The sequence below is a fragment of the Castanea sativa genome, chromosome 4, assembly GCF_040712315.1.
Source record: "Castanea sativa cultivar Marrone di Chiusa Pesio chromosome 4, ASM4071231v1".
In the NCBI taxonomy this organism is placed as follows: domain Eukaryota; kingdom Viridiplantae; phylum Streptophyta; class Magnoliopsida; order Fagales; family Fagaceae; genus Castanea; species Castanea sativa.
In genome coordinates, this window is record NC_134016.1 from 36,419,533 (window position 1) to 36,447,222 (window position 27,690).

General features: G+C 36.4%; 1 protein-coding gene across 1 annotated transcript; it reads right to left on the minus strand.

Annotated features, from left to right (window-relative positions):
• Window positions 1-128: 128 nt before the first annotated feature.
• LOC142631510 (uncharacterized) lies at window positions 129-27,690 on the minus strand. Its single transcript, XM_075805675.1, has 20 exons — window positions 27,438-27,690; window positions 27,259-27,328; window positions 26,310-26,352; window positions 25,119-25,196; window positions 24,906-24,990; window positions 24,695-24,777; window positions 24,037-24,094; window positions 23,782-23,892; window positions 22,993-23,050; window positions 22,746-22,842; window positions 22,117-22,152; window positions 17,621-17,757; window positions 17,315-17,385; window positions 17,172-17,225; window positions 7,223-7,365; window positions 5,798-5,938; window positions 2,170-2,415; window positions 1,876-1,935; window positions 1,212-1,466; window positions 129-660 (listed from the first exon to the last, which is right to left on the minus strand). Exons 1-20 carry the CDS (start codon window positions 27,592-27,594, stop codon window positions 526-528), a joined length of 2,118 nt encoding a protein of 705 aa, XP_075661790.1. The 5' UTR covers window positions 27,595-27,690; the 3' UTR covers window positions 129-525.

Below are 27,690 nucleotides of genomic sequence, written 5' to 3' on the forward strand. Positions count from 1 at the left end.
CCAAGGAAAGCTTTTGAGGCCAAGAAACTACTCATCCATCCCAATAATGACAACTCCTATTCCTCCATCACATCACCACCCACATTTTCAATATTTGTAATGTTTAGTCATGGAATTGACAAATTAAATTTGAGAGAACAAAATTATAATTATCCAAAAACTTAAAGAGGATACAATTTATTGAACTTGGTGTTTTTCTTATATTTGAGGCACTGAGACAAGGCAACACTAGAGCTATGAGCTATCAACAATATACATAGAACCAAGATCAGATCGCCCCGGCGCCACGCCTTGACATTATGTAGAATGATGTTGAACGTTCTCTTAAATACGCCAGGTGACATTTCCAATAAAAGTTCAATTGCCCCTGGAAGTTAGATATATTTGTCTAAAAATTATAAACACGTGAGGTACGAGTTGTTCTCATAATCATATCATAAAACATCTATAATTTTCTACAGTTACTAATGGTTACAAAATTAACAATCATACTTAAAAAAAATTCCATTTCCCAAGCAGCATCTACTACTCAGAGCCTGAGTCAGAATCAGAAAACGGCATCTGGAATGCATCTTTTGGATCCACGTCAGTCACGGAAGGAGATTTATCTTTGTTTGACGCTGCTCTAGCCCTGCCTCTCCTTTTTGGTCTACTTTCATCCTGTCAAACATGCATATTGCAGTTTGTCACACTAGTGGTCTATACATCTAAATTGAGAAAAATATATACAATGCCACTGACTGGATGACTTGGATTTGCAAAGAGCAACAGCTGTAGCAAACTAAATGAAGAACTACATCTGTGAAGGAGTAGAAGTAAAATAACCCAAAAGGATAAATATAAGAAAGTGGAAAAGATCATCTGTAAAGAGTAAATCATAGATTCATTTCTTGCTAGGGTAACATTAATTAAGATGATAAAATAGCATTTATGAGCCACATACGCATAATTTGGACTAGGTAAGCAATCATGATCATTCAGCTTTCAAGAAGGTAAAATGTAGAAGTACTCTCTCTATATTTATTTATTCTCCCTCTTTATCTACTTGTCAAAAAAAAAACTTATTCTCCCTCTTTATCTAACTTCATAGATTTTGGGTATTATCACGTAAAATTCACATACGCAATAAACATAATAACAGTTGCACATATTATTGAGTATTGACAAAGCTTAAATACCATCGAAGAGAGAGATCCCAAGCCATCACTTACATTTGTTGGTTGACTTGGTTGATTTGACTGGCTTGGAGGAGTTGGTCGACTCCTTCGCAGCCAGATGGCACCAAAAGACATTAATGCTCCCAGAAGCAAATATGGACCATTCCTTGGATCTCCCAAACGATCATAGATTCCCGTTATGATGCCATGAATCCTTTGCTTTATTGTGATTTTTGAAAGTACTTTTTGGGCACCTCTAACCCAAATAGGATCTGCATCCTCCGGAACAAGCTCAGGAGTTTTAGTTCTCTGCATCAAGAAGAGAATGAAAGGCATCAAAATTGCACTTCTCGAACTGCAGGTTTTTTATGTTTTAATATTAATTATAATGTAATACCAGTGATAGTTCACAATGCACATATTCACCACCTCCTGCCCCCACGTGATCCAAGCAGGACATACAGGGAAAGTGGTCCCATCATTCTATGGGTAATAATGATGGTTCCACAAATGTATGTCAAAAATTTGTGACCATCTTTTATGAGGCGCTCAAAACCAAATACACCTCAAGGAAAGATTTTGCAGACGACTAGGTATGCCAAAGCCCCATATTACAAATATAAGCATCAGGTAAAAGAACTAAGTGTATACAAAAGACAGCTTTCCAAGATTAGGCTTGTTTAAAGAATCTGCAAATTGGAACAAGAAAATAGCTTACAAATGAGGGCAGATCCCTGGAGTCACCATCTTTGATTATTTTTGAGATCCATTCGATAATCTGCAGTAAAATAAAACACATTGAAGGCAAGTGCACCTTGTCATAAAAAGGGGTCTTACATGCAATAGTTCTTCAGGCTGAGATATGTTTCAAACAATAAAATAATCACTAAAAAAACAAAAACAAGAACTCATGATCATAGAATGACAGTTGAATTTGAATCTAAAATAAGGCAATGTCATATAAATCACTATTCTAGTAGCTGAAGAAAATCTCCCAGTACAGCATTTATACCTGTAAAGTTTCATCCGAACCATTGTATCTTGCCACAAGCTGTGATGCAGGAGCCACATCATCACCTTTCATAGTATCCCATATGCCTTTTGGCTTTGTCTCAACTTTCAAATTCTCTTCGGTAAAATTTCTTTTGTAACGCACAATAAATATCCGAGGTACATCGGCCATGTCTCTCCTTGGTCCACAAGTGTCATAGATAGATTCGGAGCTATTACCACTATGGAGGCAGAAGTAGCAGTATTTCTGGATAAAAAACAATTATGCAAGCAGTCAGAGCTTGATACAGTTGCACAGGATTGGGCATTGTAAATAAAGTTGTCATTTTAAGTAAGTTGCAGACAAATTCTCATTCAAGTAGATGATTATTTTATGCAAAATCATCTTACAATAGTATATTAGATGCTAGTTATATCTGCTTTTCTCATGCTAAGCCTCTTTCAGAAGCCTAAGGGAAAAGCTTGTCAATAATGTCATTCAAGTCTTGCTATGACAGCGACTAAATGTTTGAAAGGCCAAAATAGGAAATTAACCATAATTTTCAATCAATATAATTAGTAGGCACTGTTACCAAACTATATTTTTTACTAACATATCGAGTTTTTGAGACTCAATTTTGGGCCTAAAAAGTAAAAATCGAGTCTTTCAGGGTCGATTTTCATGGTCTGCTCACGTCTGATGTGGCATTTTTTCCACGTGGAGTCTACCTGAAAATCGAGTCACTAACACTCGATTTATAAGCCAAAATATTTTTAAGTCTGTCTCTCATGTACTAACCATTCCCAAAAATACCAAAAAAACAAAAAACACAGCACCTTCACCATCGGCCCACCAGCCACAACCACAAACCCCAGCAGCTGAAAAAAAAAAAAAAAAAAACAATCCAGCGCCTTCACAGCACCACCAACACAGCACAGCCACCGCCAATACAACACCACCAACAAACCCACAGCCACCACAAAACAAACCCACAGAACACCACAAAACAAATCCACAGAACACAAATCAAACCCACGCCGCCGAAACCCACGCCGATCAAACCCACAACGCTGAAACCCACGCCGCCGAACTTCACCGTCAACCCACAACCCGATTTTGTCCTCTGAACTTCACCGTCGACCCTTCATTTCCCCACCTTTCCATATCACCCACTCCCTCTCTCCTCCACCGTTGACCCATCCCGCCGCCGACCTTTTGCCTTCCAAACCCAACAGTCTCTTCGCCTCCCTTCCCCTCCCAAACCCATCCTGACCCTTTGCCTCCCTTCCCCTCACCGATCAACAACCATCAAAACCCACCCATCAAAACCACCGATCAGCAACCACTACCGCCTGGATCCATCAGCACCACCACCTACATGCAGTCCGCAAGCCTAGATTTAAATAATAATAAAAAAAAGGATTGCAGATCAGTTGAGAGCGGAGAGAGGGGGAGAAAGGTGAAAAGGAAAGAAAAGAAAAAAGAGAGTAGTGAGAGAGGACTTGATTTGTAAAACATATTAACTGATATGTAAAGGGTGTAAATCGAGTCTTAGAGACTTGATTTCCAAGAGGTCGCCACGTGGAAAAAATGCCACATCAGACGTGATCAGACTATAAAAAGACTTGATTTATAAGCCCAAAATCGAGTCTTACAAACTTGAGATGTTAGTAAAAAATATAGTTTGAAAACAATACCTACTAATTATATTGTTTGGAAATTATTGCTAATTTCCCATTTTGGCCTGTTTGAAATATCAAACCTATCTGCATATATGATTAACAACCACACGAATACAGATGTTCTTTTCAAGGAAACAGTGGAAGATTGTGAAGTATCAGTAAGTGCAGGGGAAATAAAAGGAAGCAAAAGGTTTTAATTGTCCATATCAAAAGGACATAGAATCTCACACCAGTAATATCCCAAGAGAACCAACTTTGCTACAAATAATAGGAGAAATGATTTTATATAAATCAATTTCATTTCATTGTGTGGAGCTGAGAACTCAAAAAGGATTTACGGGTAATGCTTGTACACAAAAAATGGATAGGAATCCAAGCCCAGTGGCAAGCATTTAAACTGAAGTTGATTTTTATGCAGTATGTCTATGTACAAGAATAAACATTTGCATATTTAGTACTCAAATATATTATATCTACTTATCTAGGACAAACTAGGATAAGATGGTAAGTAGCATTTTGAAAGAAGGAACTAACAGGAAGTGAACAAGATCTTATTTTCACATTAAGGCAATAGCAAATTACATTTTTTTAGGCAAAAATGTCTTTTGGTCCCTCTTAGTTTGTATTTGTTGTCATTTTGGTCCCTTATGTTTAAAAGTATCAATTCACACCCTTATCTTTGAGAGCAGAAGTAAAGCTCCTTCCATCCACCTCTGTTACTACGACTGTTAACATCAACGTTTTAGAAAAGAAAAGAAAACAAAAAGAATATAGAGAACCAGATTGTTGCTTCCTCCCTGAAATCTCCACAGTTTTCTTCGGAACAGTTTGATCAAGTCGCTGTTCCACAACAACACTCGTAGTTCAGTCTGGCCTTGACTCTACCTACAATTAATAGCCCATATTGTTTGTATTGCGTGGTGGCTTAGTGATTTTCTGTAAACATGGATCTATCGCTCCTTAACCTTTATATGTGACTTTCATGGACGTCTTGTGGATTTCGATATGTGTTTGTTTTGCATGCCGTAGATTGCTGTGGGTTTCATAGATCTTTCGTTCCTTCAGTGTTTGGGTTGCGATGAAGTTTGAGAAATTTGTAATTTAGTCAGATTGGTGTGGCTGCCGGTTGTAGGTGTGGCAGATTAGGTAGTATTTTTTTTTTACACAGTTTTTTTGATAATAACAAATGCCACATGGCATCCCAGGTGGCATCCAATAAGCATCAAAATTATTATTTTAATCCCACCATTTACCATGTCAGATTTTTTTCCATCCATTACTTAACAGCAAGTGCTATTTTGACACAACATCAAAAGGTTAAGGACTAAAATGATACTTTTAAAACGTTTGGGACCATTTTGAAACATAGGATAGAGGTTAGGGAATAAAATGGTAATTAAACTTTTTTTTTTTTTTTATAAAGATTTGATAGTTAGGGGAGGAAGGATTTGATCCCTAGATGTCTCTGTTGAAAACATCAAGAGATACTAGTTGAGCTACAAGGCTCTTGGCACTTAGTTTTGATACCATGATAAATTACTATTTATCCCAAAAACTTAAACCATTAGAAAATGGTGAATTTAATCATTTATCCATTATTCTAATATCCTCGTTGCAACAAAACTAAATTATGATCCAATTTCACAACATTTTTATGTTTTCATAATACAACTAGGTTCTTTTTTCTTTTTCTTTTTTTGATGAATAATACAACTAGGTTCTATAACTTGGTCAAGATGATAGTAACATTTGTCCACAGTTTGGCAAAGTCTTGGTCATCCGTCTATCTTTTGGACCCCACCAAACTGGACCATGATATATAACTTTTTAACCTAGTGCTATCAACATATAGTATCACTTGCAAAATCCTCATAATATTCATTGACAAATGCTATACATGTGCATTCAGCATGACTTAACTTTAAATCAACAGCATGCTTGATACAATAACTGGGATAAAAATTTACCTTTTGGGCTTCCCCATCAAGCCAAGCAAAAGTTAATCGCCTACTATTTAGAGCTGCTGCAGCGGGTGAGAAGGATTCAACTTTATCTGCTTCCTTTAAATCACCATCATTGGACAACAATTCTTGAACCCTGCGCATGGTCTACGAACCTACATAAGTTACATCATTTCCTAAACTAGAAGAACATTTGGGTCTTTAAAGCACATGTAAGTTTGTCAGTTGACTTTAGACAATTTGGATGGGTCTTAAAGCACGTGTATATTACTTTTTCTTCCCCCCAACTCCTTCACTCTGTCCATACTTTTCAGCTTTTTGTAAGGGCAATGGATTCATTAAGTATATTCCAAGATGTATAATGCAGAGCACTATAAGTAATAAAATTATATAGATATATAATCAAGCTTTATAAATCTATAATCATATGTTGCCTACAAAAGAATCCAAAACAGTGTGACCACAGCAATCCAATATGCACGTGCACAAATATCCACTAAAGTGGGAATCCTCAAATTAATCACCTATAATCAGATTAATTATTCTGTTTTCTTTCCAAATAAACCACAGCAATGCAAAAGAAGAAAAAAAAAGAAGGGGATGGTTTTGTTAAAATAAAGAAATTTCAGAAAGGTCCATAAAAAATGATGTGGAAGCATTTTGTCATCAAGAAACTACTAGCACACAGCACCAACCCCCTGCAATTGGTGTAAAGAGCATGCCAAATCACTCTAAAATTTGTGTATAGCAGTGCTCATAAAGAAACTTCTGGATGAATGCACACTAGTGGCTTCAAATGGTAAGAAAAAAACACAGGATACAATTTCATTTATATGTAATATTGATGCAGTCCAGAGTAACCAATGGTTGCTGGAACTGATTTAAAGAAAAGAAAAACAGGAGAACAGAAAGAATAGATGATGAAACAAACCCAAAATATGGCTGTAGAGAATGATTCTCTAAAATAGATATATTAATTGGTAAAAGAAGCCTTACATAGCCCATACTTGACATATAAATAGCACTACATTCTCTAGTGACAGCTTGCATAATAATTATTTTCCTTAGTTCCAAGATCAGGCAGTCAAAAGGTCATAAAAGACTACTGACTCAAATTAGGACTTATTTGACTGACTTAAATTCTCCACAAACTACAAAATAAAGGACTAACTACCAGACTTCAAGAAATATTAAAGATATCTTTGAAAAATCATAACTAGCTGGCTGCATCAATCAAATATATTTTTTTTGATAAGTAAGAATGGTATATATACGAAAGTCTACTCTATGCATGAAGAACATAGAGCAAACCCAGAAAAAACAAGAAGAAGAAAACAGAGAAACAACAAAAAGGAAAACCAAACAAGAGAATAATTACAAAAGAGAGAAGCTGCTGAAGTAATCAAAAAACACAAACAGAGAGAAGCTTACTTCACGCATTTTGTCAAATTCAGGGCCAAGCCTTCCTGCCAGAACAGCACAGTACCAAGTTGTGGTATCCACTCCAGCACGAGAAAAGCCATGAGCATCACAACCCAGCTCCATTGATGTCACAGTCCTTAGTTGAGGAAGCTCTGAAAACACAAGGCAAGAAAATCAATTAAGTTCCTTCCTAAGTGCATAAAAAGTCTGCTTCAAAAAAATTTGGTGTCATTTCAGCAAACAAAGCTATTCAAACTTCCAAATTCCATAATTAATTGAGATGGCAATAAACATAAATTTTTTTACAGCCATGACATGGGAGGCCAGTCATATGATTCACACCCTAACTTTCATAACATCATGCCAATGACAGAATTTGCCTAATCCAACGATAAGTCATTTTCAAACTATTTTTGTTTTTGTATTGATAAGAGCATTCACATTAGTGGGTGTATATTAGAAAAATGTGTAAACTATTTGTAGTTTTACCTAAAAATGGTCCACATTAGAGCATTCACATCAGCTCATGTGAAAATTTCTATCTATTTTAGCATAAGAGCCTACTTTTTCTATTTTACATCCTCACTTTTTTAAACACCCCACGTCAGATTATTTGGTTTACACTACATTTCAATAAAATATCAATTTTTCTTGATTTTTTAAATTGTTTCTCTTTCTTCACACAAAGCAACCACCATTCACTCTCTTCCTTCATTCTTGAGATACGTAAAGAAAGAATAAACACTAAATACAAATGAATAGTGACAGTGTAAATTTAGACGATTAGTGTAGCAAACTTGTAAATTGTATAAATTCTACACTTTTTTCTATTATACACAGACTAATGTGAATGCTCTTAGTCAAAGTATAATTGCATAAATTTATAAGTTTGCTACAGTAACCATTTAAATTTACACTGACACTATTCATTTTACATTTAGTTTTTATTCTTTCTTAATGTATCCTAAGGATGAAGGAAGAGAGTGGATGGTAGTTGTTGTATGAAGAAAGCGAAACCAAAAAAAAAAAAAATCAAGAAAAATTAATATTTTAATAAAATGTAGTGTATAATAGGTAACCTAACGTGGGATGTTTTGAAAAGTGAGTATGCAAAATAGAAAAAGTAGGTTCTTATGCTAAAATAGACTGTAATTTTTGCATGAGCTGATGCGAATGCTCTAATAAGCTAATTTAATAGTACGCACTTAATCAGCAGATGGTGGATCAGACAAGGGAATTCAACAGCAAATTGATTCCTTAAAATTTATTAAATAGTATTACACAGCCTAATTTAACCTAATACAACTATGCAAGTGTACACTGCTGCTTCAGCAGCTGGAATTAACTTGACAAAGACATTACAATGAAACCAAAACGTATGGGTCAACATCTCCAGCCTTAAAATTTGACAATATGCCAAAGTAGTGCAGCTACCAAAGCAATTCGACCATACATCTAGAGTTCGTATAAATCCAATATTTCCATCACAATATATCTTTCATTCATCAACAATTACAACCTATAATATTATGATAAGCATTACTACTGACACAACTTCAGAAGTAGATAGGGATTCAAGAATGTCATTATTTCCCTAAGTGCTGCTCATTATTAATGGCATGAAGTGTTGGCCTTTCATGTGTAAAGGCAACAATGAAGGCAGGAACCAAGAAATGATGCATCAACCCGTATTTACACAACTAGGAAACCCAAGTTGGGGTTTAAAAGACTAAAACAAAAACGGAAAAGAAGACCAGAGAAACTCCTTAATAAGTAAATGACGGGAGGCACACCCTCTGTGCAGGTTCCATAATTAGATATGGACATGTGGAAAAGTGAGAAACAGTTGTTGATCAACTCTCAATTACAGGTTGTCATTTTAAAATAGTAGACTAGTTACCACCCTCCCCCCCACCCCACCCCACCCCCAAAAAAAAAGGTGGGGTGACTTTTTTTGGTTAGAATATGCAAGCATCCATCATTCAATTATTTTCTTCCATGTCACCACTGCCACAAAAAACTCAGTTCGTATGTTCCTCGTCCTTTTAAGCCAATATCCCAGTCACATTGTGTGGCTGCTCACATAATCATCTTAAAAAAAGATCTTTAAAACAAATGAAAATTAACAAAAATACAAAACCTCCAAAGCACCTCTCTATTACATCCATCCTAATCTTTATATAGCAAGCACTTCAGTCCCCTTTTTTCCCCTCATGCATAACATATCACAGACAATGAGAACCAGTAGTTTAGGTATTGGTCATTCACAAATCCCTCATTTCTGCTCCTACCTTTAATGCCACTATTCTGACTCTCTTCTGCTTATGCTAGAAACTTTATATTGTAAATCTAAAAGACTCTAGCAAGCTTATGTCATCAACGAGCAGGCAAATACCAAGAAGCTTTTTCCTACATAATCTCAATGACAAGAGAAAACAATTGTAGATAATAATCTTGAACCAATTACTTTACTCCAACCTAGGTATTGACAATTCCACAGAAACATAAGTCAGTCAATGAACTACTTGACATAATTACTAGAACAATGTAGAAAGCCAATACTTAGAGCATTCACAGCAGTGGTGGCATATTGCTATATTGCTATATTTTAGCTTCTCAACCATTAAAATGTGTGCTCCAGCAGTGGAGCTATAGCAAAAAATTTTTTGCTTCCAGCTACAGTACACATCTAAAGATAGATGTGTACTGTAGCTCAAAGGTAAAAAAAAAAATATTATTTTAATAAATTTCTCTCTCTTCAATCCTTTAAAAAATATTTTTTCTTCCTTTCTTTTTCGTTCTCTCTGGCTTCTCTTCTTTCATCATTTTTCCTTCTCTCCCTCGTATTTTTTTTTTCTGGTTTATTTTTCCTTCTCTCTCTCTGGTTTATTTATTTTTTTTCTCTCCCTCGTATACTCTCTGCTTCGCCGCCGATAAGTTCTGAACCGTCGAGCTTCGCCGGCGATAAGGTCTGGATCGTCGAGCCTCGCCGCCGATAACTTCTGGATCGTCGAGCTTCGCCGCCGATAACTTCTGGATCGTCGAGCCTCGCCGCCAATAACTTCTGGATCGTCGAGCTTCGCCGCCGATAACTTCTGGATCGTCGATCTTCATCGCCGACCCATCTCTCCCAGTCCTCCATTTCACCGCCGATCCTCATTCTCATCGCCCACGTCACTGTCTCATGCCGCCGACCCATCTCGCCCAGTCCTCCATCTCACCGTCGATCTCCATCGGCACCGCCTTCATCGGATTCAAGAACGCCGCGGATTTCGTGGCGTGGCTATGGCTGGATTTGTGATTTGTGTGGGTTTGTTGGTGTGATTTGTGATTTGTGCTAATGGTTTTTTTCTGTGATCTTGGTTGGTTGGCAGTGGTGGTGGATCGGATTGTGGAGTTTTTTTGTTTTGTGTTTGTATTATTTTATTGTAATAGAAATATTATTTTATTGTAATGTTTATATTATTTTATTGTGTTGAAAGCTAAAATAGATGCACTGCTGCAGCATGTTTTGTAAAGTGTATAGGTAAAATAGATAAAGTAACTTTTTGTATAGCTAAATTGCTAAAATTTTAGATCCACTGCTGTGGATGCTCTTAGGACTTCAATTTACTGTACCTAATTAATTATGATTATAGACAGGATGCTGACAAGACATAAAAGAGAGAGCACAAAGAAATACACAGTGTGTGTGTGTGTGTGTGTGTGAGAGAGAGAGAGAGAGAGGACAAGGAAAATGAAGCAATAGACAACCAAAAGACCAAAAAATTTTCTAAATCAACAAGTGCAATAGTAATAGCAGGTAGAATCTTAAGTTAATTGATTCTCCAAATATAACAAGAACTAGTGATAGGTTCTCATACAACTGAACCAGCATATTAACTGAAATATATTAACGATAAAATGAAAAATCCTGTATATATAAAAGGCCAACGCGCCTATTGCTCAAGACACTCAATTTGATTAATCAACTCATTCTTTTTTTTTTTTTTAATCTAATACATTCAGTACAATATATATATATATATAAAGACATGCTTGAAATGTATAATAGCCAGTAATAACGTTCCAGGCATGTTCTGAGTAACAATATAAATGGAGGGAAGAGAAGCCCTGGCTACCTTGAATCAGCCATAAACTTTCTTTCAATCTTTTCTGTTTCTTTTATCCTTTGTCATGGGTGGCTCTTTATTTTTCTTCGTTGAGTCAAAATCATTTGAATTTTTTGTTGAAGAAGGGGGTACATTTTTCTTATTACGTATTTTTGAGAGAAGCAGAGTTTCTTTACGATCAGTGTTCAAGGGAAAAAAGAGAGTGCAAAGAGACTGTTATCTATGATGGAAGACTTGATTTCCACGGAGGCCCCTGGACACCTTGCGCAAACTGTCAGAGATGGAGAGATGGTTTTTATTCTACAATTAGGTTCCAATGCACATGGCTCTTTTCTTATGATTTCAGAACTTTTACATGGCCGTCGGAAAGGTTTCATAGTAGTACCGGAAGGAAAATTGGGCAGTGGTTGGAGAGGTTTTGGTTGTCACTTGAGGAAGGCGATAGCTCCAGGAACTCTTGCCATTAATCTGCCCCCAAAGCTTTTACCTGGGTCTGAATATAAAGCCTCCAAATCCTTTGCGGCAATGGTGGAGCAAGGCCGTCGAAGTGAACCCAAAACTCTCAGGCAGGCAGCGGCGGTGGAGTATGCTCTGACCCAGGATTCTTGTGACGTAGTGAATCCAAAACATTTAATGTTGGATTCTCGAAAGTCTAACTTTGCAAATCTGGGTTCTCAGACCCAGGATTCTCGCGAGAGCAGTCTTGGGAAAGAGAATGCTCTGATAGGGGCGAATGTCTTTTCAGATGGTACTGAAGGTGAAGGTGGGGTGAATTTGGACCTCTTTATTAGGTTGGAACGTGGGCCTAATGGTAAGTGGGGGATCAGCTGGTCCAAAGTAACTGAGGTGGACCTTGCGATGGGCCAAGCATCTAACCCAAAGCCCTCTGTTTTTATTAAGCCCAAACATGTCCCTTCGGTTGGCCAAATTCCAAACCCAAAGCCCTTTCAAGCCTCTAATCCAAAGCCCATTCCAAACCCAGAGCCCATTCAATCCTGTCCCTTCAGTAGGCCTAACTCCAAACCCAAAGCCCATTCACCTTCGTTTGGCCAAGCCTCTAACTCTAACTCTAGCTCAAAGTCCAAACAGAAACCTATTTATAAATGGAAGCCCAAATCCTCCCAGCCCTCTTTGACACAATTTTAGACCCACCCACACTCTTTGTACTTCTCGCAAGCCCCTCCCTCTCACCTAATATCGTCAGCACCATCAGAAGCTGGTAGCAATGAGATCGATGCTCAACTAACGCTGTCCCACATGGAACCAACATGCACCGAGAAGTTTCTCTCAGTGCTCGAAAACTCCAATGCCTCCGTGACTGAGTCTAGGTGTTCCGATGCTTCGGTGGATGAGTCCTTGTGCTTCGATGGTGAAGTGGCCTTGCAACGTGACATCCAACGGATCATCCATGAGCACACAGACAACATCATCAGGAAATGGGGGAATTCTAAGCAGTGGGTTCTTGAATTACGAGATGGGAAGAGGGTGGCAGTCCCGATTCAAATTTCTTTGCCACCGGGAGATGTCGTTGTCGGAGTGGATGACTCGAACCAGTTGGCGATGGTACCGGGGGTGGCATCGGAATCTATGGAGATAAATTCAGAATTGGAAAAAGGGGTTGATGTTATTGTGGAGGATTGGGTATCAAATATTTGTTCTAAGGATGCTTCTCAGTTTACTAATTTTTTGCCGCCTCTAAATGTCGAACCACTAGCTTTCTCTTTGCCTATGGACGCCAGGGATATTTCTGAAGGGTTAGCAACTCTGGTCGTGGAGAGTGTGGAGAGTTTGCTGGGAAAGGACAAGTACTCAGAATGGTTTTAGGAAAAATTCAGTGGCTTTGATGATTTTCTTGGGACATCCCTCAAAGGTTTGGAAGAACCAGCAACCAAATTCTTGTTGGCTGTTGAAGCTGAGTTACAGTAGAGGGATATTAAGGAAAAAACTGAAAAAGCCATGAAGAGCTCAGGGAGGAAAGGGATAAGGGAATTGAGGGGTTTATTTAACTCTGTCAATTATTGTTCAGCTTCTTCTAGGTGCATTGATAATGGTAAGGACAGGGCTCTATTTATTTCCCAATGAATTTGAAGATTTTATCTTGGAATGTTAGAGGTTTGAATGATAAGGAAAAACGGCTCAAGGTTCGTAATTTTTTACGCTCTTGGAGGGCTAATATCGTTTGTTTGCAAGAGATAAAATTGGGATGGGTTACAAGAGGACTTGTTAGAAGTATTTGGAGTTGTCCTTCCATAGATTGGTTATATTTGGGTTCTGAGGGTGCTGCCAGTGGAATTCTGCTCTTGTGGGACAGAAGGGTGGTTGAAAAAATAGAGGAAGCAATGGGGCATTTTTTGATTTCGTGTAGGTTTAAAAACGTTAGTGACCAATTTGAGTAGGCCTTCACAGGTATCTATGGTCCAAATTTGAACAGGAAGCGTCAAAATAAGCAGGAGGAATTGGCAGGCTTGAATAGTTGGTGGAATTTTCCATGGTGTTTGGGAGGTGATTTTAATGTCATCCACTTTCCATTGGAGGGGTTAGGGGTAGGAAGATTTACTCGCTGCATGAATGATTTTTCAGATTTTATTTCTCTTCATGGGCTGATGGATAATCCTTTGGAGGGAGGTCTTTCCACATGCTCTAACTCCACCTCGACCTCTAGAATAGATCGGTTTCTCTTCTCTCCGACTTTGGTAGATTACTTCACTCACTTCTCCCAAAAAAAGCTTCCTAGAGTGTTATCCGATCTCTTTCCAATTCTGTTGGAGAGTGGGAATCATCAAAGAGGGCGAATTCCTTTTCGTTTTGAGAATATGTGGTTGAAGGCGGGGTGGTTTCTAGATAAGGTGAAGTCCTGGTGGGAGAATTACCATTTTCAAGGGACTCCTAGTTTCATTCTAACCAAGAAGTTGACTGCTCTAAAAACGGACCTAAAGAAGTGGAACGAAACAGATTTTGGCAATATCACTGTCAAGAAACAACAATTATGGAGTAAGTTGAATGCTTTAGATGTAAAAGAGGACAATCAACCTTGTTAGAGGAGATTAGTTGGAGACAAAAGTCTAGAGTATTGTTTTTAAAGGAGGGCGACTCCAATACGAGGTTTTTTCATAGGATGGCTAATTCTAAGAGAAGAAGTAATTGTATTGAAAACCTCATGATTGATGGGGCTTTGTCTTCCAACTAGGATAGGATTGCTAACCATATTGAACAATTCTATATGAACCTATACTCTGAGCAGCAAGAGCAGCATTCTTTCCCGGATGTTTTGGATTTTCCAAGGATTTTTGGGGATAATGTGGATTGGTTAGAGAGATCTTTTGAGGAATCTGAGATTTTTGAAGTTATCAAGGAGTTTAATGGGGATAAATCTCCTAGGCCTGACGGTTTTTCGATGGCTTTCTTTCAAGCTTGCTAGGGGAGTCTCAAATCTGACATCATAGCTGTGTTCCACCATTTCCATGATACTGGTCAGTTTGAAAAAAACTTGAATGCAACTTTCATTGCTCTCATTCCTAAAAAAGCTGCAGCAGTGGAAGTACAGGACTTTTGGCCTATCAGCCTTGTTGGGGGGGGTTTATAAAATTCTTGCCAAAGTTTTGGCTATTCGTCTTCGCATGGTTTTAGGAGAGATCATCTCAGCTCCTCAAAATGCCTTTGTTCTAAATAGGCAGATTCTTGATTCCGTTATTATTGCTAATGAATGTCTTGATAGTAGATTGAAGTTTGGTCAGCCAGGGTTATTATGTAAATTGGACATAGAGAAAGCCTTCAATCATGTGAACTGGAGATTTCTTACTTGCTTAAGCATTGTGGTTTTTCTGATAAGTGGAGGCGATGAATTTCTTTTTGTGTATCAACGGTTCGTTTCTCTATCCTTATTAATGGTACTCCCCATGGGTTTTTTGGAAGTTCAAAGGGGTTGTGGCAAGGTGATCCTTTGTCCCCCTTGTTATTTGTGCTGGTTATGGAAGTCGTCGGTAGAATGTTGGATAAGACTGTCCATGAAGGTCGTTTGTCAGGCTTTAGTGTAGGTGTTCCTGTTGGAAGACCTTTGATGGTGTCCCATCTCCTTTCCGTTGATGATACTCTAATTTTTTATGATACTAATATTGATCATATGCTGATTCTCCGTATGGTGCTCATTTGGTTTGAAGCTGTGTCGGGTCTGAAGGTAAATTTGGGTAAGTCTAGCTGGTGGCTGTGGGGACAGTTCATGACATGGATCTGTTGGTGGCTGTCTTAGGGTGCAAGCAAGGGTCCCTCCCAATGAAATACTTGGGTCTTCCTCTGGGGGCATAATTTAAGGACAAGTTAATATGGAATCCAATTCTTGAGAGGATGGAACGAAAATTAGCAGGTTGGAAAAAATTATATTTATCCAAGGGAGATAGAGTCACTTTAATTAAGAGCACTCTCTCTAATCTTCCTACTTATTTTCTTTCCTTATTCCCTACTCCTGCTTCTATGGCCAATCGAATTGCTAGACTTTAGCGGGACTTTCTGTTAGGTGGTCTAGGAGATGAGCACAAATTTCATCTAGTTGATTGGTCTACGGTGTGTACTCCGCTTTCTTTGACTGGGTTGGGGATTAGGAACCTGAGAACTTTCAATGTAGCTTTATTAGGGAAATGGTTATGGAGATTTGGGCAAGAAAAAGATGCTATATGGCGTCAAGTGATAGAGGTGAAGTATGGTTGTAATTAGGGTGGTTGGTGTTCTAGCTTCTTTCTCTAGTCCATATGGAGTCAGTTTGTGGAAAAATATTAGACGGGGTGGCACTCTTTATCTCGTTTTATTACGTATGAAATTGGAGATGGATCAAAATTGCAATTTTAGCTAGATCGTTGGTGTGGAACTTCTCTCGCAGACCACTATCCTGAATTATATAGGATTTGCCGTAGCAAAGAGGCAAGTGTTGCGGATCCAATGAGGTACACCAATGGAGTCCTACATTGGGAGTTTCAATTTTGTAGGGAGGTGCATAATCGTGAATTGGAAGCTTTCAAGAGCTTCATTAATACCATTTATAGCACTCTCGTAAGGGGGATCAGGGAGGATAAGAGTTGTTGGCTACCTTGTAAGAGTAAGGGGTTCACAGTTAGTACATACTACCATCTTCTAGTTGGCCATAGTGAGCAGTTTTTCCCTTGGAAAAGCATTTGGAAGCAGAAGATTCCCTCTAGAGTGGCTTTCCTTGTATGGACCGTAACCTTGGAAAATGCCTGACAATTGATAATTTAAGGAAAAGAAAGGTTTGCATTTTGGATTGGTGTTATATGTGCAAGTGCAATAGTAAAAGTGTTGACCATCTTTTCCTTCATTACCCGATTTCTTTGGAGTTGTGGGATATGGTTTTCGGTTTATTTGGAGTTTGTTGGGTTATGCCAAGGTCCGTTGTTGGGCTTTTGGCTCGCTGGCAAGGTCGTTTTGGTCACCATCATAATAGAGATATATGGAAGGTCATTCCTCATTGTTTGATGTGGTGTATTTGAAAGGAGAGAAATAGTAGGTGTTTTGAAGGCAATGAGAGTTCCATGCCTGATCTCAAGCTTCTATTTTTCCGAACCTTACTTGACCGGTTCTTTGTGTGGAGAGACCAACCTTTTTCTTCTGTTTTGGATTTACTTGACTATTGTAATGTTCGTTTTAGATTTGTTCCCCCTGTATACTCCCTGTGTACTTGGGTGTGTCTCTCTTTTTAATATTAATGAATCTTTATTACTTATCAAAAAAAAAAATCCTGTAAATGATTTAGACTTTGGAAAATAACAAGGCAAAAATAACTTAGATACCAACAATATTAGAAGAATACACTCATTAGTAAGTAAAAACAGTAGTGATACCTTGCTGCTTATTCTGTTCCATAATAGTTGAAAACCGCGAACTGTTAACCGAACCTGCATAAAACGCACAACTTAGCTTGTATAAAAGCACAGAACTTATATCACATAGTTCTAGAGGCACAAAGTTAAATAGAGTAACATGCCATGGTAAACAACAGGTTTGAGACCAGGATCTTTCAAAAAAACTATGGCAGGTGCAGACTCCACTCCTAACCTGTTGTCAGTCAAAGAAAGTGTCAAGATCCAGCATTACTGTATAGAAGACTAAACCTTTAATGGTTCTGATTCTAGATCAAACAATAATTAATGAATAAATTTCTATTTCTGATTTAAATATTTTCATAACTATTAGATACACTTGACACAAAATTAGACCTATGCAGAATCATCTTTCATGTAGTCACAGAATTATGCAGCACCCTAGAAGACATGAAAGTATATCCACTAACCCGTTCCACCAAAAGGAAGAATCTTCTTCTTGCCATAATACAAAAGCAAAAGAGGCATATGCCCAATAACTTTGAGCAGCTTGACGTACAAATGGAGCAGCACGCTCCCCTGTTTTTGAGAAGAAAATGACTCTTACCTATGAGCAAGGAGCAGTAAACCAACCAGTTATTGAAAACAAAGTTATTAATGAAAAGCAAAGCAACTCAAAATTTATTGTATCAGAATTGGTTCACAAATTAATCAATTCAAGAATTTACAAGAACAATATTCATCAATATTAAAAAGACTAAATTAATTCCCGGCATTTTTAAATAGCATTTGGAACTGTCTTTGTGTATGTAATTAAATTTGTATCATTGGTGGCCCTAGAGGACATATAGAATGTAAGGACAATGTCTTTCCAATTAAGGAGAATCGGGATTGAAAAAGGACCCATTGAAAGAATACTGGGCTATTTGTATCACAATGGTTGTTGCCTTTAACTTTCAACTGATATTACTGTTCTAATTTATAGCAGTGTCTTGGACCAGATCCATATTTCTAACATCATTTGATGACTGAATGGCTTTTCTCCTTAACACAAATGTTAGATAATAAGATCCACATGCAAAATTTGTCTTTTACTATATGTTCATAGAAATTGAAAGAAATCATTTCCATCATGGATAAGTACAAACAAAATATCGTAACCTTAAGAGTTCCTCTTACTAATTTCTGAAAAGATGTAGAGAAATTTAATATTATCTTCATTTTTATTTAACTCCACCTAAATCACATTTGATGGGTTGGCCTAACACAAAATCCCATGCATGGCGGGAAGAAAGTTGCTTAATGGCATCAGCAAAAAGAGCAAGTCGTATTCAACTAATATTCAAGATATATATTGAGTAACACATGATGTCAACTATATTTTGAATAACAAAAATTAGAGACATAATTAGAGGGGGGGGGGGGGGAATATTGCTAAAAATAAACATCAACCTATCTTTCATACACCATAGTTGACAGGTCACTAAATCTATATGTTTCTGATTTCATAAGCCCATGAATGGGGGTAAAGTTGGTTGCCACCTATCTGGATTTGATTTATTATGGATCATTGATGAGGGGTGGAGCGGATAAGCTTTGCTGGAATCCTTCTTCTCAGGAGGCTTTGAAGTAGATCATACTATAAGGTGTTACATTCCACAACTCAACAATCTTTTCCACGGAAGAGTTCATGGAAACCTAAAGTACCAACAAAGGTCTTTTTTTTTTCTTTTTCTTTTTTCCCTTTGGATATCAGCATTGGGGAAAATCTTGAATATTGATAACTTGCAGAGGTGCCAGATAGTAATGGTTGACTGGTGTTGTATGTGTAAGAGGAGTGGGAAGACCACTGATCACTTACTTCTTCATTGTCCTGTCACTAGAGAGATGTGGAATATAGTGTTCTCCCTGTTTGGGATTAACTGGGTCATGCCAAGAGGTGTTGTGGAGCTCTTAGCCAGTTGGCTGAGCAAGTTTAACAGGCACAGAAATGAGGCAATTTGGGGCATGACCCTCATTGCCTCATGTGGGGTATTTGACGGGAAGGGAATGCTCACACTTTTGAAGGGCGAGAGAGATTGATTCCTAACTTGAAGCTTTTATTCCTCAAGACTTTGTTCAAGTGGATAATTGCTTTGGGTGTTTTTACATTTGTTTATTTGCCTGATTTACTTTTTTTTTTTTATAGGTAATATTAAACTTTATTGATAATAAAAGTACAATAAATTTACGATAATAAACTCACTGCACTGAAAAGAATACAAACCAATCCAAAAGAAAGACTAATAGAATTAAGGAAGCCAAACAAAGAAAGACAATGCGTAAACCCTCAAATACGGGATCACTCAAACAAAGTCCTAAGTAGCAAAGACTTCACACAGTCAACAAGTCTCTCAATTTCCTCAAAAGCTTAGGCATTGCACTCCCTCCCAATTAACCACATAAGACACGCTGGAACCATATTCCACACATTTGAAGTGTGACTCCCCAACCAATTCCACCATGCATAGAGAAGAGAAACAACATTCTTCGGCATCACCTACTGAACCCCAAACAAACGAAGGACTTCACTCCACAAGGTATGAGCATACTTACAATGGATCAATAAATGATCCACAGTTACCTCTTCACATCGACAAAGGCAACACCAATTAATAAGAGGTAAATTCTTCTTAACAAGTTTGTCTATAGTAAGAATCTCACCCCTAGCAACTGTCCATAAGAAGAAAGCCACCCTTTTAGGTACCTTAACACGCCAAATGCTCTTCCAAGGAAAAGACACCAACAAGACTGCTAGCAATGAAATATAGAAAGAGCACACATTAAAAACACCACTACAATTCAATTGTCATATCATGGTATCATCACCCCCCCCCCTAGGTAACTTGAATGAGATATGCGCAAAGAAATCATAAAAGATCCCTGTCTCCCAGTCTTGAAATGCACAATGGAAATGTAAGTTCCAACTTCTACCACCCCCATCCGGTGCAAAATCAACCGTATCAGAAATCATAGCTTCCTTATCCACAGCAATAGCAAACATTGCTGGATATAAATCTTTCAAGGCAGCAGGGCTGCTCCAAGGGTCATGCCAGAATCTGATACGAAAACCCTCACCCGCCACATACAACACATGACCAAAGAAGCTCTCAGCCCCCTTCCATGCATCATTTTAATTGACTTTTTCGGTATCCTTAGTACACTATCTGTGTACTTAGAGCATGATCCCTCATGTGGGGTATTTAATGGAACAAGAATGCTCATACTTTTGAAGGGCATAAGAGATTGATTCCTAACTTGAAGCTTTTATTCCTCAAGACTTTGTTCAAGTGGATAAATGCTTCAGGTGTTTTTACATTTGTTTCTTTGCCTCATTTGCTAGATAGTTAGACTTACCATACATCAATTTGATTGACTTTTGTTGTATCCTTAGTACACTATTTGTGTAATTAGGATCTATTGTACTCTTTATTTTCTCAATGAAGCATTATTGCTTATCAAAAAAATGCTACCTTGTAAGAGCAAGGTGAAAATTGAGGTAGTGGGTTCAATCATAGTTGTTGGTATCATATGAAATGTGATATGTATTATACACTACATATGGAAACAAATGATAAAGCATCGCATTGGAGGTACATATCAACCATGCTCATGAATTGTACAAAACATAAATGTCTCATGAATCTTACGAAACATAAAGTCTATTGTATGAATTGTACATATTGAATGATACATAGACATGTGAGTATAAATTGGGCTACTTGAGTCCAAAAAGTTGTTAGACTAGCTTTTTAATACAAAATTGTTGGACTACATGATTGAGCCCAGAACTTAACTTGTCAGGAGTTTTTTTTTTCCTTCACTCCTCAACAAATTTTGGACCATACACATGAAACTTCACTTTCACATTTGCAAATTCCTTTTATATACCTTGAATAAACTATTAAATATTAAATGACAATATAATTATTTTTTATTTTTGTTACTATTGTTATAAGTCCAAGAAACTAGAATGTCAAGGAGAAATATAAAATAAAAAACAAAAATTTGAAATAGAAGAAAAAGAATAGACAGTAAATGTTGATGATGAAGAAGAAGATGTCAACAAATAAATAATTTTCAAGATGATGAGAATAATATAACATTGACTTAGATATAATATTAGGCAAGATGATGAATATGATGAGAAATAATCATTCTTTTGGCTTATATATCATTTATTATCACTTTTGGATTGATCAAATTGAATGTGGATATTATGAAAAATATTTAAATTTGATTTATTTAATTAGCTTTGTTAGATATTATTACATAAGTAGTGATTAAATTAGTCATTAGTTCAATGTGTTTTGAATTTATAATTGGTATACCTGTTTCATATGTATATCTATAATTATATATATATATATAATTTTTTTAAAGTTTTTACCAAAAAAAAAATCAAAAATAAATACACAAGTTGACTATTGAATGCAGCATGATTGATTTAAATTTAAGTTACTTTAATAAATATCAGACAATTGTTACCAAGCAAGGGACATCGACTGCCAAAGTAGGTGGAGGTGAGTTGCAAACATAAGAATCCTACAGAAGACAGATACACTATGCTTGGTCCAAGCAGTGAATTGAAATAAAACAAGCCACAATTTTGAAGATCTTCCTATTTGAGAATCCATCACAACTACTTATCAAAAAAACACCATCACAACTGTAACAGGAAATGCAGTACAAATTTGAACAACATACTTGGTCTCGACTCAAAAGAGAGAGAAAGCATTTCTTATAATGTAAGCCTATAGCTAAAATTTACAGTTCAACTAATGAAGAGCTCATTAATACACTGGACCGGATGGCGTAAGCATGACCAGTAGTCAAATTACAAGGGGTGAAGAAAAATTGCATGATGAGAATATGTAGATAAGATAGAGGAATAAAAAGGGGCCCCAAGGGGGGGGGGGGATTGTACCTTATGAGGACTGCTTTTTGACAGAAATTTTGGTACCTGAAATTGATTCAGTTACATATCATTTCAATAGGGACAGATAGTGAAATAGGAAACAAAATTAATCAGAGAGGCAACTAAAAAAATGAAGAAAACAAAAGCCTAAAGATGAATCTACGAAAATATATGACAAATCTTACTTGACAGATTATTAAAACAAGTAGATCTTTCAAAGATGTTAGATGTAAAAATCGGTAAATGTGCCATACCATACAATTTTAAAATCAGGACCAGCTAAGAAAAAGCAATAAAAACCACAACTTAGAAGCCAGAAAGTTATCCAACTTCCCTCCTCCAGATTGTCTTAAAACACTCACTCATACGCAGCACTTACCATGCAACACGAAATCAGGAGGAAGGATAAAACTAATAGTCAAACCAAGAAGAAAATGCTCTAATAGATCATCCATTGAAGTGGTCTTTTAAAGCAGATTTAGCTTTCCTTCTTGTTACTTGTATTACCATAATTTTTGCAAATTCTCTAGTTATTATCAAACATATATTAATGCACATCCATGAAAAAAAAAAGGGTATAAGAGAGAAATAATGTTATGAGAAACAACACATTGCATCAGAGAAATCCTGAAAATTACCAGTGTGTCCCTCGAGTAGTAAAGAATTCGAGGTAAACCAAGTATTGTTGTAGAAAACCAATCTGTAACTGCATCTACTGACAGCTCCCCATCAAACCTAAGAAAAAGGATAATAATAATATCATTATTCCATAATATCCAGCAGAAACATGACCTTTTGAAGTGCAACAATCACACAACATAATATTTTCCATATATAAGAAATCTAAGTATCTGAAAGCTTCACCAGTGGACTGCAAAAACTCACCGTATAACACAATCTGCAGTTTTGCAATCAGGGGGAAATGCAACGAGTGAAGGAAGGCCTGTATACATTACTAGCAAGTTAAAAACAAGAATAATGTAGAGCACTTGGTTGCAATTAAACCACTGTAATTGATACATAATAGAATTTGTAATAAACTTACATCTGCTATTTGCAGGCAACACTATCCTATTTAGGATGTAGTATATAAGAAAAAGAATTATAAAGTTACTAAAATAGCCCTTCTAGATGTTATAGAATAGTATCAACACAGTAAGCACACAAAACAATGAGGGAAAATTTGTAAATCAGAAATTATAGTGTGAAAATGATGTTAACTTTAAAGTAGGAATCCCACAAGAGGACCAACATATTGGCACAGAAGGAGTGCATCAAGAAATCCTTTCTAATTTCTCATAATCTCATATCAGCAATAATAAAAAAATTTCCGTTGGTAGTTTACTAAGACTTACGATGCACTGCAAGAGCAAATAAAAAGTATCAGAACCTTCCAAAAAGGGGCCCCATGAACTAGTGCAAACAATATGGTCATAAAGAATGAGTGAGCAATTCAGGCAGCTGATTTGATCCAGATATAAAAAATTTAACAGTAAAATATCTACACCACTCTGCCCCTTATTTCAATTTGTCTTTAGAAAATCATTTTTTATTTCATATTATGAAGTCCAAGAGTTTATGAATTAAAAAGAACTCAAGCTCACCCAATAACGGCCTGTCTATAAGACCCTTTGAAATTCAAGAGAGAGAGATGTTGAGTAAATGAACACTCACCATTCCTAAAGAAAGGTTGACCGGTTGGCTTTTTCTCAGCAAAGTATGCTGCAAGTTGAAGGTCACCAAGCTCCACACTACTGGTATTTGCTACTCCATCCAACAAAAATACTGAACATAGGGAGAATGGGAACAAAATAATCATGAAGTGGCAACTATAACAAGTAGTTAAAGCATGAAGAACATATATCTTAACAAAACCCACTCATGCAGATAAGGTAATTTACATCAGGTACTCCCAAATGAAGGACATACCAATTCTTTTCCAGACAGCCAAAAATTGAGCACAGCTTTTGCTCCCAAATGAAAACACCTGATCCAATGTCAACAAACATTCACTAAGAGTTAGTATCTATCTATTAAAAAAATAATAAATTTTTGTGCTGACAACATAAGTCATTAATAAAATGAAGAACAAAGTTTTTCTCCAAACCCGAGTGAATATACTCCTCCAATCCATTAAATGTCAGTTCACAAGACCATCCACATTTATTTTAATCAGATGACACATTAAATCATTTAAACAAATTCCATGTCTATTAAATTAGTCATGTGATAAAAAGTACACGATGCTCATTTGAAATGACATGTAGTCTCCAAACCATTTAAATTTAATCGTTCAACAGTCTGCATGTGGTATAGACATCCTGCTGAGATACTAAAGAGAGGGAGGAGGGGGATTAATCCAAAAATAAAAATAGGGAGGATTCTCATTGGGGCTTTTTAATCAATTATTAATTGTAAGAAGAAACTAATTGGAATTAGCGTGTGTCAAGTTGATTTTAATCAAACATGACATACTTTTATTTACTAAACGTAATCTTCCAGGGGAGTAAAAGATAAGAGGAAATAGAGATGCCCACCGCATACAAGTACTCATAATACGTCAGAAAATTATTGATAATGATTGTACCTGAATTAGAGAAGGGCGTGTGTCCTTTAAAATAGACTCGAAATCCTTGTGGGTGATGACATTAAGACTGACATCTTCAGGAACTAATAGAAAGAAAGGGTACAAGTTGCATTAGCCCATAAGAATCATGATTCAAACAAACAATTTATTATATATCTTTCCTTGAAAAAAAAATCAGGGCAATTATAATATAATGGACAATGTAACTGACCAGAAACAGTAGCATCTAGCAGAGGAAGTTTTATTTTTGAAAAACTTTCACCAGCATATTTCCCTTTGACCCTGTCAATAACATGCTACAGCCAACAAGCCATTTAATTAAACAATGCAAGGCCTCACACAGAGAAGTTAAAGGAGAAGGGCACAATGCAAATTATACAATAGAAAGCATCATATAAATAAGCCAAGGGGCCTTAGAACTCACAATATGCTCATCAATGCCAAATATGTCGTAGTTACTTTTCCATGAAGGATTTGTCAGAAACTCATAAGCATATTGAATCTGCAAATTATACCCACAATTAAAAGAATGCTATCATTGAAAGACATATTTAGAGGCCCCCAATGTTGATGATAGGAAAACCATTAAATTTCAATACAGATGACACAATAAAAAACAAAATAGTCATCAAAATATCAAAAAAACCAAGGACGATTTGATAGTTCCAGCTCTACAAGTAGTTTTTGACTTCCATTTAAAACCTATAATTCTATAACAAATACAGATTTTGAAGTACACGGACCTCTTGTATTACCAACAGTTGACTAACATTATTCACTTCATATTCAGTTAAACTCAGTTTTCTACATAAAGAAAACAAAATTTCCTCTGGCACCTAAAGAAGCTCTATTACCAAACAGTACTGAAATACTGCCCATCATATATTTTTATAAAATTATTTTTTCTAAAGAAGCATAATATATTTCAATGCTCAATGCAAGGATCATCTTAATTAATAATCTATCATAAAACTCATGTTTGTATTTGCAAAAGCTTTAGGAAATTTGTCAAAGAAAGGAACTTATGCACTGGCATCTCAAGCTCAGAGAATTGTTGCCTGGGATGCAGATCATTAGCAAACTTATTTAAAGAATCCCTTCATTTAAACTTGTGTACAGGGCTCTAACAAAATTAAAGATGACCATACTCAATGCCAAATTTTAATGCAGAACAGTAGGAAGACTTATTGTACGAAATAATTGCATGGGAGACTCTAACATTGGCAGAAGATAGGCAAAAGCTTCTACATGAAGGTAATTTAACAATAAATTATATATATAAAGTAAAAAATATATTCTTTTCTTTTTCCTTTTGGCCCAATGCCCTGTTCAACAGTGTGATTGATGATGATGACAACAACGAAAATGATAATGATGCAACTACAGTGCTCATCTTCTCGGGGAAATATATATCCAAAGATACAATAGTTTTCAACCCAAAGATTTGGGACTAAGGCTTTGCTGCTGTTGTTGTATACAATAGTTTTAAAGAAATTAAAATAATATTTAACGGATAACATTATAATCATCAATTCGGCCACAAACATAGGAAAAAAAATCAGAGTATCATAATTAAAGAAATCACCTTTGGAACACGAATGAAGAACTTACATACCTTTATAAAATCATCAGTACTGGGAACTTCATTGCCTGAATTCCTGAAATGACCACATTATTTAATATTATAACAAACATAATTGGCATGCTTGAAAAAAAAAATACAAAAGAATATAAACATAGTACTAACAATCCATCTCATTGACTTCTTTGTAGCACATCAGTATCAACTCTATTGATTAAAAGATATGAACCTATGAGCACCCTTATCCAATATTTGTTTTCAATTTTCCTCAGAGTTAATAAAGTTTTTATTAAAAAAAATAAAAAATAAAAGGGAATAGCCCTAGGACAATACCTTTATCCTTTTTCCAAATTTATCTCTCTTTTTTTTCTTTTTTGGGAATGGGTGGGGGAGCAGAGGGAGTTGAGAATCTCATAGAGACATGCTTCAACTACATTGATATTAAGGTTATACACCTCTGGAAGACTTTATACATTGACCTCCAACCTTCAAAACGTAGTCGTGTTGACATTTATGTAAAAAACCATAAAAGCACACACGACGGAAGCGACTACATAAGTACAAAGACTCGACATCAACGATGTTGAGAAATGTCGGTTCCTCATGTAGATAGTTAACTCACATAATCAATTAAGCTAGAAGCAAACAAATGCCTACAAGAACAGTTTGATTGAACATTGCAGCTTTCATGCACAAGATGGAACTAGCAAATGAGTTGTTGGGTAATGAAGCTTTAAAAAAACAACTCCCCATCCACACATGCGCCTAAACTGTCTTTATTAAGTGAGACCCAACATGTGAAATATTATAAACAGTCAAATGTATGGTGCTCTCATTCTTCACACTATTCAAATTACACATTAATTTAGAAAGTGACAAAAAATAAATTATATAATTGATACAAAAGATAACCATTTTGTTATTCAAATAATTCCCAAATGATTGATTGAATAACAAAAATAAAAAAAATAAAAAAAATTACCACTTGCTTGAAATCTTCTCATAGGCTTCCTTCGCATCAGCAATAGAACTGTACCTCTTAATTCCCAAAACTACAATTCAAAAAAAAAAAAAAAAAACCAAAACAATTCAATAACAAAAACCAAAACTCAATTACAAAAAAAAAAAAAAAAAAGGAAAAGCAAAAGAAAAGTGAGTCACCATCGTAATGAGAGACAGGAAAGGACTTAGGAATGACGAAGAGCTGGTAAAACATAGCGGCGACGAAGAGAAGGAGAGGCACAGAGTAGGCTTTGATCGTAGACGCCATTGACGAAGAAGAGCTCGGCGCTGGTGTCTCGGACCCAACCCTAGGCATGTTGAACCTCTCTCTCGCTGGTTCGTTCTATGTATAGTGTGTGTGAGAGAGAGAATATAAAAAGTGAGAAATTTAGGAGAGAACGGGAAGTGACGA

Excerpts from the sequence above, each read along its gene's own strand:
- LOC142631510 (XM_075805675.1), bottom strand. The coding sequence starts at position 27,594 with ATGCCTAGGGTTGGGTCCGAGACACCAGCGCCGAGCTCTTCTTCGTCA. Across the intron at positions 24,778-24,905 it reads GCTAGATGCTACTGTTTCTG|TTCCTGAAGATGTCAGTCTT; the intron begins GTCAGTTACATT and ends TCTTTCTATTAG. Across the intron at positions 23,051-23,781 it reads TCAACCTTTCTTTAGGAATG|GCCTTCCTTCACTCGTTGCA; the intron begins GTGAGTGTTCAT and ends TAATGTATACAG.